Here is a 15767-nt window from a genome sequence, read left to right on the forward strand (position 1 = left end):
TTAACATCACACTTATGAATGGCTGTTATGTCAAAAGTACTCAGAACTAAGTGTTTAGTGTTTCATAGTAGTATTTGGCACAGGGACTAAAAATGGTTCAAGGAAGTTTTTTGCAGAGTGTAACCGAAAATGAGAACAAAGTGATTTTCAATTGTACTGGAGTGAAAACTTTATTTTTCAATGCTGGTAATCGGTTAATTTCATTCTGATCATTTTTTTCATGAAACTAAAGGCCAAAGGGTTTATTCAAGTACATTTTTGGAACTACACGACTTCATGGGGCACGTAAAAATGAAACGTGTGCTTTGATTTGGAAGGAAACTGCTGCATCACACAATTGCCTGTTGTGGATGACCTTTTTGTATAAATACTACTCTTACATGCACGGTTAATTCAGATACAAGAAAACATTATTAGAGGTAAAAAGTATATTTCTTAGTTGTTTCCAAGTCTTCACTGAATTATTGTTAGATTTGATGCATTAAAACAGATTTGATGCTGCCAGGTTCTGACTGAGAAGCAAATATGTAATGTAATTATAATTGTAATTACAGTTAATTATACTTAACTGTTAATTAACTGCTTGTTATGATTTCTACACTGATTAATCCACCACACAGGAAAACAAATAACTGCTTATTTTAGCTTATTTTGGAGAGGCTTGTTTTGCCAGACCTTGTTGCTGGTTCCTCTTGTGAGATCTGGCAACACTCCAACTGGTATTTCACACACCCCTTAGCGCAGAGTACTGTCATTTAAAAAGACAGTTATTAATCATTCTTTAGTTTTGTTCTAACCAGTTACCATTTGGAAAGAAGGCTACAGAACCTCTGAACCGAAATGAATATATATTTGGCAAAAGCCATTTTCTTCAGTTTATAGGAAATTGTTTTTCTTTCTTTTTTTTTTTGGGCTGTCGTGACAAATTTCCGTGAAGTCTTGAGGCAAATGTAAATGTTTGCACACTGTAGAAGGTGGAGATTTTGGCTGACTTTGAACCATCAAAGCAACTGAAAGAAACGATGAAACGATGCAAAGTCTTAATACCAATCCGTCCAAATATTCATACCATCAAAGAAATTACTGGAGTTTCCTTGTAAAATTATTTAAAAGTTTTATAGGGGAAACATTTAAATCAGCATTAATAAAGAAAAGTGCATGACTCAAATACATACACAACACTCAAATATATATATATATATATATATATATATATATATACACACATACATACATACATGTTAATGTGAAATGTGCAGGAAAATAAACTCTGAATATGTATTTATGTTTGCATGGAATTTTGATGGCCTGTGGCAAGATATGATAAAAAAATATATATTACAAAGAGAATACAGCATGTGGGGATATGTATGCCTCTTTTAACCAGACGTTGTTTACAAATATGAACACTACTCATGAATGGTTTGGTGGCTTGATATCATGTCAATATTTACTTGGATATAAGTATTAAGAATCAACAGTTGCTTTTCCCACTTGATTGCAGAGAATGTCATTGAAGGGATAGTTGGACTAGAGTTATTCAATGTCTCATCAACTTTGTTCTGAAGGAATAGCCTATACACATAAATGATGATGTAAGCCAGACATTAAAATGCCAAGCATTAATATTTGATGGGTAATCCATTATTTTGTAGAGGGTGACAGAAATTACAATATTTACCTGATTTCGGAGCAAAACTACTGCTCAAAAAGATAACCTTAAAAAGGTGTCAGTATCTTCATTTGTATTTTACACAGAGAAGGGAAAGTCTAGTAATGAAACCAGTTGATTTCAGCACCACTTTTTGCATTATATGCCAATAGTGATAGTCCAAAAAAAGATGTTGTGGGGTGTTGGGCTGTCTATAACATCTTTTTGACCTGTAATTTTGCTTCAAATCAAAAGGCGAAATATGGACCCCCTCTTGATCACCTATGGAAAATAATAATTACTCAGTACAAAATTTTATGATTTAAATTTTGGTGCGCTATCCCTTTAATGTAACCTTCTCAATTTGAACACTAACATAAACTCTCAGATGAGGCTTTTGAATGAATGGCAATAGTAGGCACGCTGGTTTTTGGCTTGTGATATTCTACAGAATTGCACTTAGCTTTTACAGTCTTCTTAAAACAGCTAACTCTTTTGGGAGAGACAGGCTCTGCCCTCTCATTATTGTCTTTGTTTTTCTGATTGCATTTGGCACTTTCATCTGGCACGACTGGAACATGTTCTTGAGTCTCACGACTGTCCTGAACCAAAACACAATTGCCATTTACTTTCGTCTTTACATGGTTCCATGGCATTTTTTCAGGGCTTCGAGAACTTAACACTTGGTCCACTTTATCATGATTAAGTCTACAGACTTTAGTGGAGTCCGTTGTTGTACAACACTGAATGTGTGCTGGAAAGTTTAAGCTTTCCGGTAAAGCCGAATTCAGGCCATACGCCCTAATATGAGACTCGTCCTGCACAGACATATCTGACAACAACTCCTGATGCAGAAGTTGCATGGCATGCATGCTATATCCACCAGGAAAATATCTGTGATTGGCCTGCCTTGATGTTTGACTCTGTGAGCAATGATGGATGTGGCTACAGTTCATGTAACATTCGGTGTGCGTCTCACCCAGTGTGGACTGAGGCTTGTGTCCCACATTTAATTGATTGGCAACTAACTGTTTACATGAGGTATCTTCAGAACGGTTACAGGGATGGTATGTCCTTTGTCGGTCCCTTATATACCGAGATGTAGAGTTTTCACATGTGCACCTTCTTCTGTAAGTGTACGGATGAATATGTTGAAGTTCTGTATCTGGTAAGCCATTTTCAAGATTTTGGATTGGTTCTCTCAAGTCAGTGTTGGGTTCACACAAGCTTGCGTGATGCAAAACTCCATTTTGCAATTGTTCCACTTCCTCATTGGTGGCTTTTTCATCCATTCTAACATTGAGTGCCAAGGGTTCAAGTTCATAGTGCTCAAGTCCACCCTCTCTTCTTGTGTTATCCACCTGGTACTTACTTGAGTAGCAAAGCTTGCCTTGGTTCTTATTGGATTGAGTTTCAGGCACATGCTCTGCAAAGGTATAACACTGAAGTTTCTTTGGCAAAGGAATCTGTCCGCACGTACCCTGAGGACCAAGACAACGGCACATACATTGCAAGAAAAATGTTGCGAAGGCCCAACTAATGCACATGATCAACATCAGGAAGGTGCCGAGTTGGGTGTAAGCCAGAACTGTAGATGGCATCATCATTGCACCAGCTACAAAGGTGGTGAGAGCTGCCATGGCTATAGCTGAGCCCATCCTGCTCAAGGAGAAGACCACCTTCCCTTCTCGGTCTGGTTCTGGAGCAAGACGATATGCTACGCCGTAATGGACGGCAAAGTCCACGGATAGCCCTACAGCAACTGAAATTGTCACAGATTCAAGCACATTCAATTCCCATCCCAGAAGCACCAGTGATCCAACCGTGACAAATATGGATCCAGCAATGGAGATGATGGCATAGAGGCTGATGATGATATTCCAGGTTGTCAGGAGCATCACACTGAAGGCCACCACCACAGACAGTGCCATAGCGATAAGAGTGCCATGCGACAGGCTGTCCTGAAGGTCATAGAATTCCAGGTTACTTACAAACCATCCGTAGCTGAGTCCCTCAGGAGCCTCCCTCAGTTCCTCCTCAATCCAGGTGTCCACTTCTTTGTAAAACTGATGCATCTTCTCATAAGCCAATGTGAAATGGTAGGTACTTTGAAACTCGAGTACAATTGCTCTAATTGTGTCATTGATGTCAAACCTCGGCCCTGGCGTCTTGCTATCGAGGTGGTAGATGGTGCTTCGGTCGAGCTCCATAATGGCCCGTTTGATGCACAACTCGAAGACGTCTTGTTTGTAAGGGAATGTAGACTGACTACAACAGGGATAGACTGAAGCTTCATCACAGTCTTGGTTATCCATCCACTGCTTGAAGGTCTCCATGAAGCAGCTGGTAAAGTCTTGCTCCTCAGATTGGAAAACAAAGCTTTGGTTTCTCAGCTTCTGGCAAAAATTGAGAATCCACACTTGACTGGCAGGACTTGCGATGTTGAAGGTTGTGTCAAGAGTTAGTTTACCCTTGTTTTTGGGGTTCAGGGGATCTCCGTTGTCAACCGGAGTTACTCCCCAAATGATGGTGATCGGCATGTGGAGGTCTTCTCCATGGTTAACACGTTCAAACATGAAAAGTTTTTTGTACTCTGCGTCATAGCGTTCGAAGGGATGCGATGACCGGAATACTTGAAATTCGGACAGTTCGAGAGATGGAAGTTTCATTTTTGGGTTCACACATACTACATAAGCACCACCCACCGTCATGGCTAAGAACCACAATAGCCACAAGTAGCGCAATTTGATCACGACGCAAGGCAATACTTTTTCGAAGAAAATCCGCGAGGCCTCTGAAATGGCAAAAAGACACTTGTTGACTGTCTGGCACAGGTTTTTCCAAAATGTTGTGGTGCCATATGTCTGCTGGGGTTGAGACCTTGAGCAGGTGAAGAGGTTGGCCAGGTATCGCTCATGCAGGACCACCACAGCTGGCAGCCAGGTGACCATCAGTATGTAGTTAACCAAGATAGCAGTACCAGCATACACACCGAAGCAGCGAATGGCAGTGATGTTGCTCACATAGTTGGCATAGAAGGCAGCAGCCGTTGTGAAACTGGTGACAAACATCGAAAGCGCTGCATGCTGAAGCGTCACACTAACGGTTTCAGAGAGCTCCGAGTTGGGCTTGTCAAACTTGGTGTAGTTCCATACGTCGCAGAGGACGAATGCATCATCAGCACCAATTCCCACTAGTATAATGAGCGCTGTCAGATTCATAAAGGGGAAGAATTCAAAGCTGAAGACTACGCGGTACAGAAAGTATGAAACGATTAGAGAACTGATGATGGCAAACATGGTCATAAGGGTGATGAACATTGATCTGGTGTAGACACACATGACCACTAACACTATTATGATAGCTATTGCAGGATACATGGTATCTGTTAGTAGATAGTCCTGAAACAAGTTGTGCTTGATGCCAAATTCGATTCCCGTGATGGTTGTGATCCCATCCGACGAGTTCCAGTTCTCAAACTTGTCCAAGTAAATGTTCATCATTGTTTCTCCTTTCTCGGTTGGAGAGAACAGCATGCTATATTTCAGGTTCAGTGGAAGGTAGTCTGTGTTCTTTGGATTCAGGAAGTCTTTGTCCACCAAAAAGTGAAAGATCTGATACACAGCGTTGTATTTTGTACACTTTCGAGGCACGTTGCCACACTTCAGGTCCTTCTTGCGGGTGTTCGTGTCCCAGCACTCGGGGCCAAGGGTGCCGTTGTGGTAATACTTGGCACAGGAGCGCAGGATCTTTAGGGTATGAGAAACATCACGCTCTGTGATCTTTTGGCAGGAAGACTTGTTCGTGAGGACGGCTATATAATTCCCAAGCGTCCAGCTCGGACAGCAGGAGGCAGCAGTGGTGCGCTGACACAAATCCAGGTACTGCGGATGAGAACGAACCTGAAAGAGCAGACATGAAAAACAGTAAAACACCAACACACATTTCAACTGTATTAATCTGCAATTCATATAATCAGGGTTATTATTGTTTAAATGAACTATAACAAAGATTAAAAACTAACTGTGGGACATGAAATAAAAATAAAGAGGATTGCCAAAGAAACAAAATAAGCTGAAACTATAAATGTGCACTAAAATCTGTACAAGGACTTCTCATATTTTCAATCAATTCTGGATGGTCCAATTTAATTCATTTCTTGTATTTTGGTGTATTGGTATTTCTGGTCAAATTGGTGTTTGCTTTTAAAAAAAACAAACAAAACAAAAAAGCCCAATTAGACAAGTAGCAGCTGCATGATTGCACACGTAAAACAACCAATCACAGTTCATTTGTTGCATGTTTTGATTTAGTGTTATGCATGTTTTCATAACAGAAAGATAACCCTCTGTATAATTGAATTGAACAGTACGTACCCGTGTATTGTCAAAATTGCACATGGATTGTATGGCCTGTATATTCCACAAGTTCTTCCCCTCCGCAGATGCAAAGACCATTCTGGAATAACTGTCACCTGTTGAGAGAAATTGATTAAACACAAAAACAATGTTCTAACATTTTGTTCTATTGTCCTCCAGGTGGCACATCTGAGCTAATGTCACCTAGTCTCACTTCTAGGATACGTTGATTCTATAGGATGCTTCTTTATAGTTATAGACATGCATGCATGATTACACAGACCGACAGACTAAAAGACCGAAAGGAATACAAACTTACCCGGTACATCACAGAAGAAACTGTCTTTACTGAAATCCCACTCGGCTTGTCTTTTCTTTCTGTCATAGTGATCCTCTGACCATCGGCCGTCTTGGTGACTGACACAAGTAACACAGTGTTTGCAAATTAAACGATTTATTCAACAATTTATGAACAAAACAAAATTGGCAAGTACTTTCAGTGGGATCTTTACTATGTAAAGCATGCATCTCACACGCTAAACTAACGTTCCCTATATGGGAAAAGTTGTTGGATGTAGTCTGCCTTAATGCAAAAAATTCCTCAACAATTATTATGAGACAGCATGCAATTTCAGTCTGGGCAAACCCTCCTCACATTGTTGCTATTAGAGATCTGCGATTGAAATGACCTTTCTCATCTGTGCTGACAGACAGCAGGAATGCTTCTGACAGCGCATCCTGTCCCAAAAACAGGAAGTCTTTTAATCAGAGCAGACGGCAAGAGCACACGCCGAGACGTAGCTGTGTGATACAGACGCTCTTGTTCTCTTCCAGACAGGTTCTGTCATGATCTGTAATCCAGCTCACAATGATCTGGATCAGACGAGTCATGATACGGCCAACAAAGCTCTCATTACAGAGGCCGTTTAACCCTCAGATGCCAAGATTTCAGGGCGTATTGAGGATCCTCTTTTAGCTGACATCATTCATCAAGAGTTTTTCTGGATGAATAAGCACAGGAAAACACAGCTATCAGATTACAAATAGACTGTGTTACCTTTTGGCCTGCTCATCTGCGTATTTGAAGGGGTAGTTGGCCAGTGTTGCTTTGTATCCCGTGTTTTTCACCATGTTATTCCATGTTACAAGTCGTTGGCCTATTGCAGTGCCTCTTGGTTCAAAACCCTATTAAGGGAAATGTCAATATTATATGTCAAAGTACAACAGCTTTACCATCTGATACCATCTGTACTTATAAGATGTGAAATATTACTGATGCTCACCTGCAGTGGATTTGAGAAGTCCGGCAGGTCGGGCACCAGGATACCGACCAGAGCACAAACCACGATTAGCAGAGTACACACCCCCAACACCACCACCGGCCAATCAGCAATGAGCTCAGCATAACTGAAACAGAGAGGTTCATACATCAAACATCTAGTAAAAGTCAACATGTAGGATATATATATAAAACATTTTAGAACTATTTACATGTATTAACATTGATTTGTTGAACACGTGCTAAAAAAAACGGTACCGTCTCTTTAAGAAAACCAGCAGCTCTGTAAATAAGTGCATGTTAACGAGAGTGGACTCGAACGGCTTTACCTCATCCGTGCTATTCATGATTATAATTAAATGTTTATTTTTTTGTTGCATTTGACCAACAACTGACTGTAAAGGACAGATAGGATATTAAAGGAGACATTATTCAACGACAAATGTATTGCATGGATCCCGTCTTTGGGATTTCCTCTCATTGAAGTACACGGTAGCGCAAAGTGTTATGGATCGAACTTGGTGGATTAATATTTAAAATATAGTGAATGTTACATTACATTTATTTGATATTAAATATCAAATAAATATAATGTAACATTCACTATATCTTAAATATTAATTGAATAATTATATTTATTAATTTATATTGAATGTTTATTTTTAATATACTGTATATGTTCATATCAAATATAAAACAAAAGTTACATATTAATGAAATATATATTTTTAATTTAATTATGATTTTTCATACAAATATTTTGATTTACATTTAAATTAGATGTTTTAATTTTTACTAAAATAAAACATTGTTTTATATCAAATATATATAATTATTTAATATTTAAAATGAAATATTATTGATTAATTTATACTGAATGTTTCTATACATATATCATAAAATATTAACTATAGTTATATATTAATTCAATCTTAAAATGTGATTTTTATAGTAAGTATTTTTATTTATATTTAATGTTTTAATTTGTATTAATATAGAAATATGATTCAGTATTTAAAACAATATATATATATATATATTTTTTTTTTTATTGAAAAGAAACATTGTTTCATATCAAACATAAAATTAATGCATTTAATATATAAAATTATATATTTTTTCATATTACAATATTTAATTCATTTATTTTGCATGTTTATTTTTTTATAAAAATATTTTATATTTTTAATATTTACTTATATATTATATATTAAATATTAAGTAGTTACATATTAATTAAATGTTTTATTATTTATTTTTTCATTTATATTCATACGAAATGTTATTTACTATTAAATATAAAATGCATAATTAAATATATAATTTATACTTCAAATTAAATATTTATTTTTCATATTAAACGTAAAAAATAAAAAAACAACTTAAGCTATGCTAATAACAATTACAGAGTGCAGTTATTTACTTAATCAGATCACTTTTGTCATCTTGTGTCTACAAATAATTCAAAGATAGAAACAGCCGTTACCTTTTGGGAAACCGGAAGGGCCTTGGAGGGCTGAAAGACAAAAAACCCAGAGTAAAAAGGGTAAATCAGGATTACATTTAAGAGCCGAACAGTCAATTAAATCTACCTGTGAGTGGAGACATTTTTTTTTTTCATGGAAACTTCATGTGTGGCTTAAATCCCATTTCAGCTGTTTTTTAAAATCAAAACCCTCATGGGCGTTCAATACTGGGGCTTTGTGTTGAATATTCACCCATTGCACATTTGATTACAATCAGGAAATGTAACCTACATAAACACACGTAGTAAACAGATGCATTAATGACCTGTACAGGTTTGCTAAATGCATATAAAATGCAACGAACCATATAATCGTGCATCATTAGGATAGCTAAATAAACAGGCTTATAAACTTTTAAAAGGGAGTGGAAAACACTTATTAACTTCTGTTGTTGACACCAAATATGGCTAATACTAATACAATATTGGCCAAGTGTTTAATCTGTTTTAATTCATGTAAGAAAACCTTCCGCAGTCGTTTATGCATTTGCATAACTGTCAATTTTCCTTTCAGTAAGGTTATGGCTGGTTTGGTATTAGTTTTGCATATTGTTCGGCTTCTGTAGTTCACAGTAACTTTAATATAGTTCAATGTTCAATTTTAATGACATTTTCGTTTACTAATGAAAAAAAAAAAATGTTGTTACTGTATTGGGTCCCAAACAGTTCAAGACCACTCGCATAGAGGTCCACCTTATATAAAATTCTCCGCTGTACATCTGGACTTGGATATGCAGTTATACTCGTATAACGTCCCTTTTGCTTACCTTTAAAAGAGATTCTCTCACAGATAATGCTGTTAATTATAACAGGGACCTTCTAACTAGACACATTACGGAAATATTAGTTTGTCACATTTTAGCTTTTTTTAATTCCCTTTTCTTCCCAATTTGGAACGCCCAATTCCCACTACTTAGTAGGTCCTTGTGGTGGCGCGGTTACTCGCCTCAATCCGTGTGGCGGAGGACGAGTCTCAGTTGCCTCCACTTCTGAGACCGTCAATCCGCGCATCTTATCACGTGACTCGTTGTGCATGACACCGCGGAGACTCACAGCATGTGGAGACTCATGCTACTCTCACACACAAATCGCCACACGCCCCATTGCGAGTGAGAACCACTAATCATGACCACGAGGAGGTTACCCCACGTGACTTCACCCTCCCTAGCAACCGGGCCAATTTGGTTGCTAAGGAGACCGGACTGGAGTCACTCAGCACACCCTGGAATCGAACTCGCGACTGCGGGTGTGATAGGCAACATCAACACTCGCTGAGCTACCCAGGCCCCCCACATTTTAGCTTTTTAAAAATAAACAAATCCACGTATTCCATCAATAAATATCATATTATATTCCGTAGCATGTTTATTGTTTACATGCATAATTTAGAACTATTTACAAGTATTAACATTGATTTGTTGAACACGTGCTAAAAAAAAACGGTACCGTCTCTTTAAGAAAACCAGCAGCTCTGTAAATAAGTGCATGTTAACGAGAGTGGACTCGAACGGCTTTACCTCATCCGTGCTATTCGTGATTATCGTCTTTGGGATTTCCTCTCATTGTAGTACACGGTAGCGCACGGTAGCACAAAGAGTAAAGAGGATCGAACTCGGTGGATTTCGAGATCATTCAAATAAAGTTTGCGTGATCTCGGAAAATCTGTATTTTTATCCAGCCCTATTCTTCACCACATAATGCGCTATTAAACGTGATTTTTTTTTGGTTACGTTGAAATAATGCGGACTGACGGCTTCAACAGCCACGCTCACGATAGGTCTGTCTTTGAAGGTTTACAAGTTATCCTTAAAACTAAAATTCATCAATGGAGAAAACTAATGGGATTGTTTCTTACAGAACCAGACTGTTGTTCTCCATAGTAAACACCACTAATAACTAATCAGGCACAAATGATAAGGCAGCTCATCTCTGAAGAACCACAATGACAACCAATTAAAATGTTCTCTTCAACAAATATTGAAGTGGTGGGAGCAGTAGGGTCACAAGGCCAAGAGGTGGCTGTAATTTTCATCCTCATCGTCTTAAAAGGGAATCCATGGAATGCTATAATTGGTGGTTGCCATGGCACTTAGAGGCACAGATGAACAAAAGCCATTGCCAAGCATTTTTCACCACGGGGCGACTTCTGGAGAGGCCGTAAATCCCTTTTCAAGTTCAGCGGACGGGTTAACACAGCAACCAGATGTTGTAACGGCGCGGGCTTTGAAGCATCTGCATATTCTGCACTAGGTGAGTCAAATTAGACTTTAAAAACAAAGAGGTGCACATCCTTTCGGTACAATCAAGAGAAAAGCACATGCAGCCAGACGATAATCAAATCACCAAAAGCGAAAGCAAATAACGAGGACCACATTTCCTTTGCTTCCTGTAAGAACGTAGCTAGGCCAAGAGAATCTGATGATTTATAAAGTGTGCTATCAGCAAAGGTCCATGTCTGGGACTGTGGAATTCAGGGACGTGTATGAGAGACCATCCAAAAGGGGATAACACTTATGAGATATTTGGATTGTCTCACTAGAGTACAACAGCTCTTGAAAGGCATCTGGGAGTTTCTTCATGCGACTTAAACGTTTTCTATTCCATTTTTGGATTTTGGAGTGCTTAAAAATGTAATAAAACTCTCTAACCCCAACTACACACACCACTAATGAGGACTAATACTTTAAACGTCGCAAACACAGATGACAGTGCGATAATCTGTAAACCGAAAACTCGTTTCGTGGATAAATGTTGTCCTAAGAAACAGACCGAAATGTTTATGGATCAAGAGGTTAATTATAAAAGAAAATACATGGCATCTAAAACAACAAAGAGCTGACGGGGTGAACTGGGAGCTGAGGGAGTGTAGGTCAGAGGTCAATGAGGGGGCAGGAAAACAGAGATATTTTAAAAAACTTTCAAGTTCAGGCAGGAACAATTACTGTCAACCACACTTGGGGAATGTGATGGCCTACTTTACTGAAGAGATATCGCTCCGTATCGCACTGATATTCACATGTTCTTCATTCGATTATAAACATCTTTAAACTTTCAGATTAATCCAAAGTACATCAGAGTACTCCGGGTAAGGAAGGAGGTATTGCCCCAAGTGAAGGAGTTCAAGTACCTCGGGGTCTTGTTCACGAGTGAGGGGACAATGGAGCGGGAGGTTGGCCGGAGAATCGGGGCAGCGGGGGCCGTATTGCACTCGCTCCATCGCACCGTTGTCACGAAAAGAGAGCTGAGCCGGAAGGCAAAGCTCTCGATCTACCGGTCAATTTTCGTTCCTACCCTCACCTATGGTCATGAAGGCTGGGTCATGACCGAAAGAACTAGGTCGCGAGTACAAGCGGCCGAAATGGGCTTCCTCAGAAGGGTGGCGGGCTTCTCCCTTAGAGGAGCTCAGTCATCCGTGAGGAGCTCGGAGTAGAGCCGCCGCTCCTTTGCGTCGAAAGGAGCCAGTTGAGGTGGTTTGGGCATCTGGTAAGGATGCCCCCTGGGCGCCTCCCTAGGGAGGTGTTTCAGGCACGTCCAGCTGGGAGGAGGCCTCGGGGAAGACCCAGGATTAGGTGGAGAGATTACATCTCCACACTCGCCTGGGAACGCCTCAGGGTCCCCCAGAGCTGGTTAATGTGGCTCGGGATAGGGAAGTTTGAGGCCCCCTGTTGGAGCTGCTGCCCCCGTGACCCGACTTCGGATAAGCGGTTGAAGATGGATGGATGGATGAATTAAAATGTGTATTAAATAAGAACACTCACAGTCCCATGCTGTACATAAATCCTCAATTTAACTAGAATTTTTGTGAACTGTATTAAACCTGGAACATTCCTTTAAATGCATTGAAGCCTTGAAACACATGTATCTGTTCAAGTGCAGAAATGGAGAAGGCTCAGTTCACGAGTGCCGTGAGGTCAAAGGGTCGACTCTTGATATCTTCACATTCTTTGCTTTGACATGCATGGATATATGGACTCCAGGCACGGAGGCAGATTTCAACACTGGGGTCAGTAGTTACAAGCTGTCCAAGACATGTCTTCATTATCTACTGGTTTCCAAGCACAAGTATTCAGCAGCTAAACATCCGGCCAGTCACAAACGATGGAATGTGCTTTTTCTATTTATAACGTGTTTTTGCGGCGTACAATTTATTAAAAAACTTGATAACAGGTAAGTTTTGATGGGCAACTAAGCATTCCAATGTGAAGATGATTTACTGAAGTACACAGCGATAAATTAATTCAGCTTAACAGTTCTCATGTCAAGCCAAGAATTCAATGTGACTTCTATTGATCGAAATTTGTATCAAAGTGTGATAATCGGTGATTGTGATTTTTGTCATAATCGTGCAGCCTTCGTTTTTTCACATTGAGGTCATGAGAAATGTGCGTGATTTTCATGAAAATACACAATGTTGATGCAAAAAATAAATAAATGAATAAATGATTAATGAGTAAAATAGGACCAGGACATTTACTCACCCTAAAAGAATAAAAAAATTGGTGAAATCAGGATTATTAAACAACAAGCCACAGATGTTATCTTTGATGTTAAGAAGTGCAAAATGTAAGGGGGGGGGTCCTGGGTATCTCAGCGAGTATTGACGCTGACTACCACACAGTCACAACTTTGAATCCAGAGCATGCTGAGTGACTCCAGTCAGGTCTCCTTAGCAACCAAATTGGCACGGTTGCTAGGGGGGTAGAGTCACATGGGGTAACCTCCTCGTGGTCGCTATAATGTGGTTCTCGCTCTCGGTGGGGCATGTGGCGAGTTGTGCGTGGATGCCGCGGAGAATAGCGTGAAGCCTCCACACACGCTACATATCTGTATTAACGTGCTCAACAAGCCACGTGATAAGATGCACGGATTGATGGTTTCAGACGCGGAGGCAACTGAGATTCGTCCTCCACCACCCGGATTGAGGCGAGTCACTACGGTACCACGAGGACTTAAAAGCACATTGGGAATTGGATGTTCCAAATTTGGGAGAAAAGGGGAGAATAAAGAAAAAAGGCAAAATGTAACAATGTTTGTTAATGTTACGTTAATGATAATAATAATGCTGCTAAATTGCTAAAATTATTTATTATATATATATATATATATATATATATATATATATATATATATATATATATACATACATACATACACATACACATAGTATCTCACAAAAGTGAGTACACCCCTCACATTTTTGTAAATATTTGATTATATCTTTTCATGTGACAACACTGAAGAAATGACACTTTGCTACAATGTAAAGTAGTGAGTGTACAGCTTGTATAACAGTGTAAATTTGCTGTCCTCTCAAAATAACTCAACACACAGCCATTCGTGTCCAAACCGCTGGCAACAAAAGTGAGTACACTGAACAGCATTTAACGTCAGACCGGATACATGAGAACTATAAATTTTTCTGGATTAAAAAAAGGTTTAAAAAATAATGCTAACCAGTTAGCAATCAATACAGGATCTACGATTCATTTATAATCATTTGAGCCTAAAATTCTGATCCATTTTTTTGTCTTTGGACACATTGTGTCACCTACCCATATTAACCCATGATCATTTTCAGGTCACAGTATGAAACACATTCAGTTCATGACCCCAGACACAAAGCCAGACAGTACCATAACATTTCCCATGAGTCTAAAGAACAATTTCACAAGCTCTACCTTCAAAGAGCGGGCATGTGATCTGAGAGGTAGAGAGAAAGTTCGGCTCTACTGTGAGACAACACAACAAGGAAGAGAGGAAATTAAATAAGAGGACAGGAAATAGCAGATGCAGGTAAGAGGGTAAGACACCGAGAGATGGAAAGACAGATAGTCAGACAGGGTGAAATTTGAGCTCTTAACAGAGTAGTTGTTTCTGCACTGTCTAGAGTGCAGCCTAGCTTTTCTTTAGACACGCGGACAGTCCGCGTCTTCGCACGCTGTCGGTAAGAGTTTCACAAAGCAGTCGTAACGCGCATGTGTCTAAAGTATCCGTACGGGCTCGTGGTCAAAAGATATACTTTGATAGGCTTGAGCGCTTGACTGTGCACGGGTGAGCTGAACAGAACTCTAGAGGCGCTCGTTCAACAATACCTACGATTATAGTCTTTCAAATATTTGTAAATCTTTCAAAATGTTTAGCAAGAAAATAGTACCAATTTTGTTTCCCGCACGCCATTTCTTCAGCTAGAGCTACTTTGGCGTGCCTGAAACGTCATGACGTCAATGCCGCGTCTGTAATGAACATGCGAGAAGTGTTTGCATTACAAATTGTGCGGTTGGCTTGACTGATGGAGCGTTGCACTTGTGATGTAAAGGAGCGGGTACGAGTCCTGAAGAGCACACGAGTCCACACGTGAACCCAAAGTGTCATAGAAGCTCCACGGTTGTGTTTTTCATCTTGCGTTTGCATTTCACTATTAGTTAAGTTTAGGGTAGGAAGGATCCTGGGTATCTCGGCGAGTATTGACGCTGAATATCACCCCTGGAGTCGCGAGTTGAATCCAGGGCGTGCTGAGTGACTCCAGCCAGGTCTCCTAAGCAACCAAATTGGCACGGTTGCTAGGGAGGATAGAGTCACATGGGGTAACCTCCTCGTGGTCGCTATAATGTGGTTCTCGCTCTCAGTTGGCTGAGTGGGGAGTTGTGCATGGATCAAATTGTGTGGTAGCTCGACTGATAGAGCGTTGCACTTGTGTTGTAATGGAGCGGGGTACAGGTCCTGAAGAGCACGTGAGTCGACACGTGAGCCCAAAGTGTCATAGACGCACCACAAAACGTTGCGGTTGCTTTGCTAAGGTTTAGGATAGGGAAGTCAGTGTTTGCTCATTCGCGCCACAGAGTGGACATTCAACCTCAGAACTGCCGCGATTGGAACCACGTAATATCACTTTGCAAAGATGCCGGCAGTCACGTAATTTTCATGAGGCTGGACGCAATGTCTACTTGTGTTCTG

The 15767-nt window shown here is 39.8% G+C and overlaps 1 protein-coding gene across 1 annotated transcript in view; it reads right to left on the bottom strand.

Moving 5' to 3' along the window:
• Positions 1 to 995: 995 nt before the first annotated feature.
• LOC127623581 (protein dispatched homolog 1-like) overlaps positions 996 to 15767 on the bottom strand; it is a 66822-nt gene continuing 52050 nt past the window's right edge. Inside the window, exons 3-8 of the mRNA XM_052097973.1 lie at positions 8775 to 8804; positions 7293 to 7416; positions 7067 to 7194; positions 6329 to 6426; positions 6028 to 6125; positions 996 to 5553 (exon numbers count right to left, since the gene is read on the bottom strand). Coding sequence (XP_051953933.1) covers positions 2023 to 5553; positions 6028 to 6125; positions 6329 to 6426; positions 7067 to 7194; positions 7293 to 7416; positions 8775 to 8804 — 4009 coding nt within the window. The 3' untranslated portion in view covers positions 996 to 2022. The remainder of the gene's footprint in view (positions 5554 to 6027; positions 6126 to 6328; positions 6427 to 7066; positions 7195 to 7292; positions 7417 to 8774; positions 8805 to 15767) is intronic.

Source organism: Xyrauchen texanus, chromosome 30 (genome assembly GCF_025860055.1).
Source record: "Xyrauchen texanus isolate HMW12.3.18 chromosome 30, RBS_HiC_50CHRs, whole genome shotgun sequence".
Taxonomy (NCBI): domain Eukaryota; kingdom Metazoa; phylum Chordata; class Actinopteri; order Cypriniformes; family Catostomidae; genus Xyrauchen; species Xyrauchen texanus.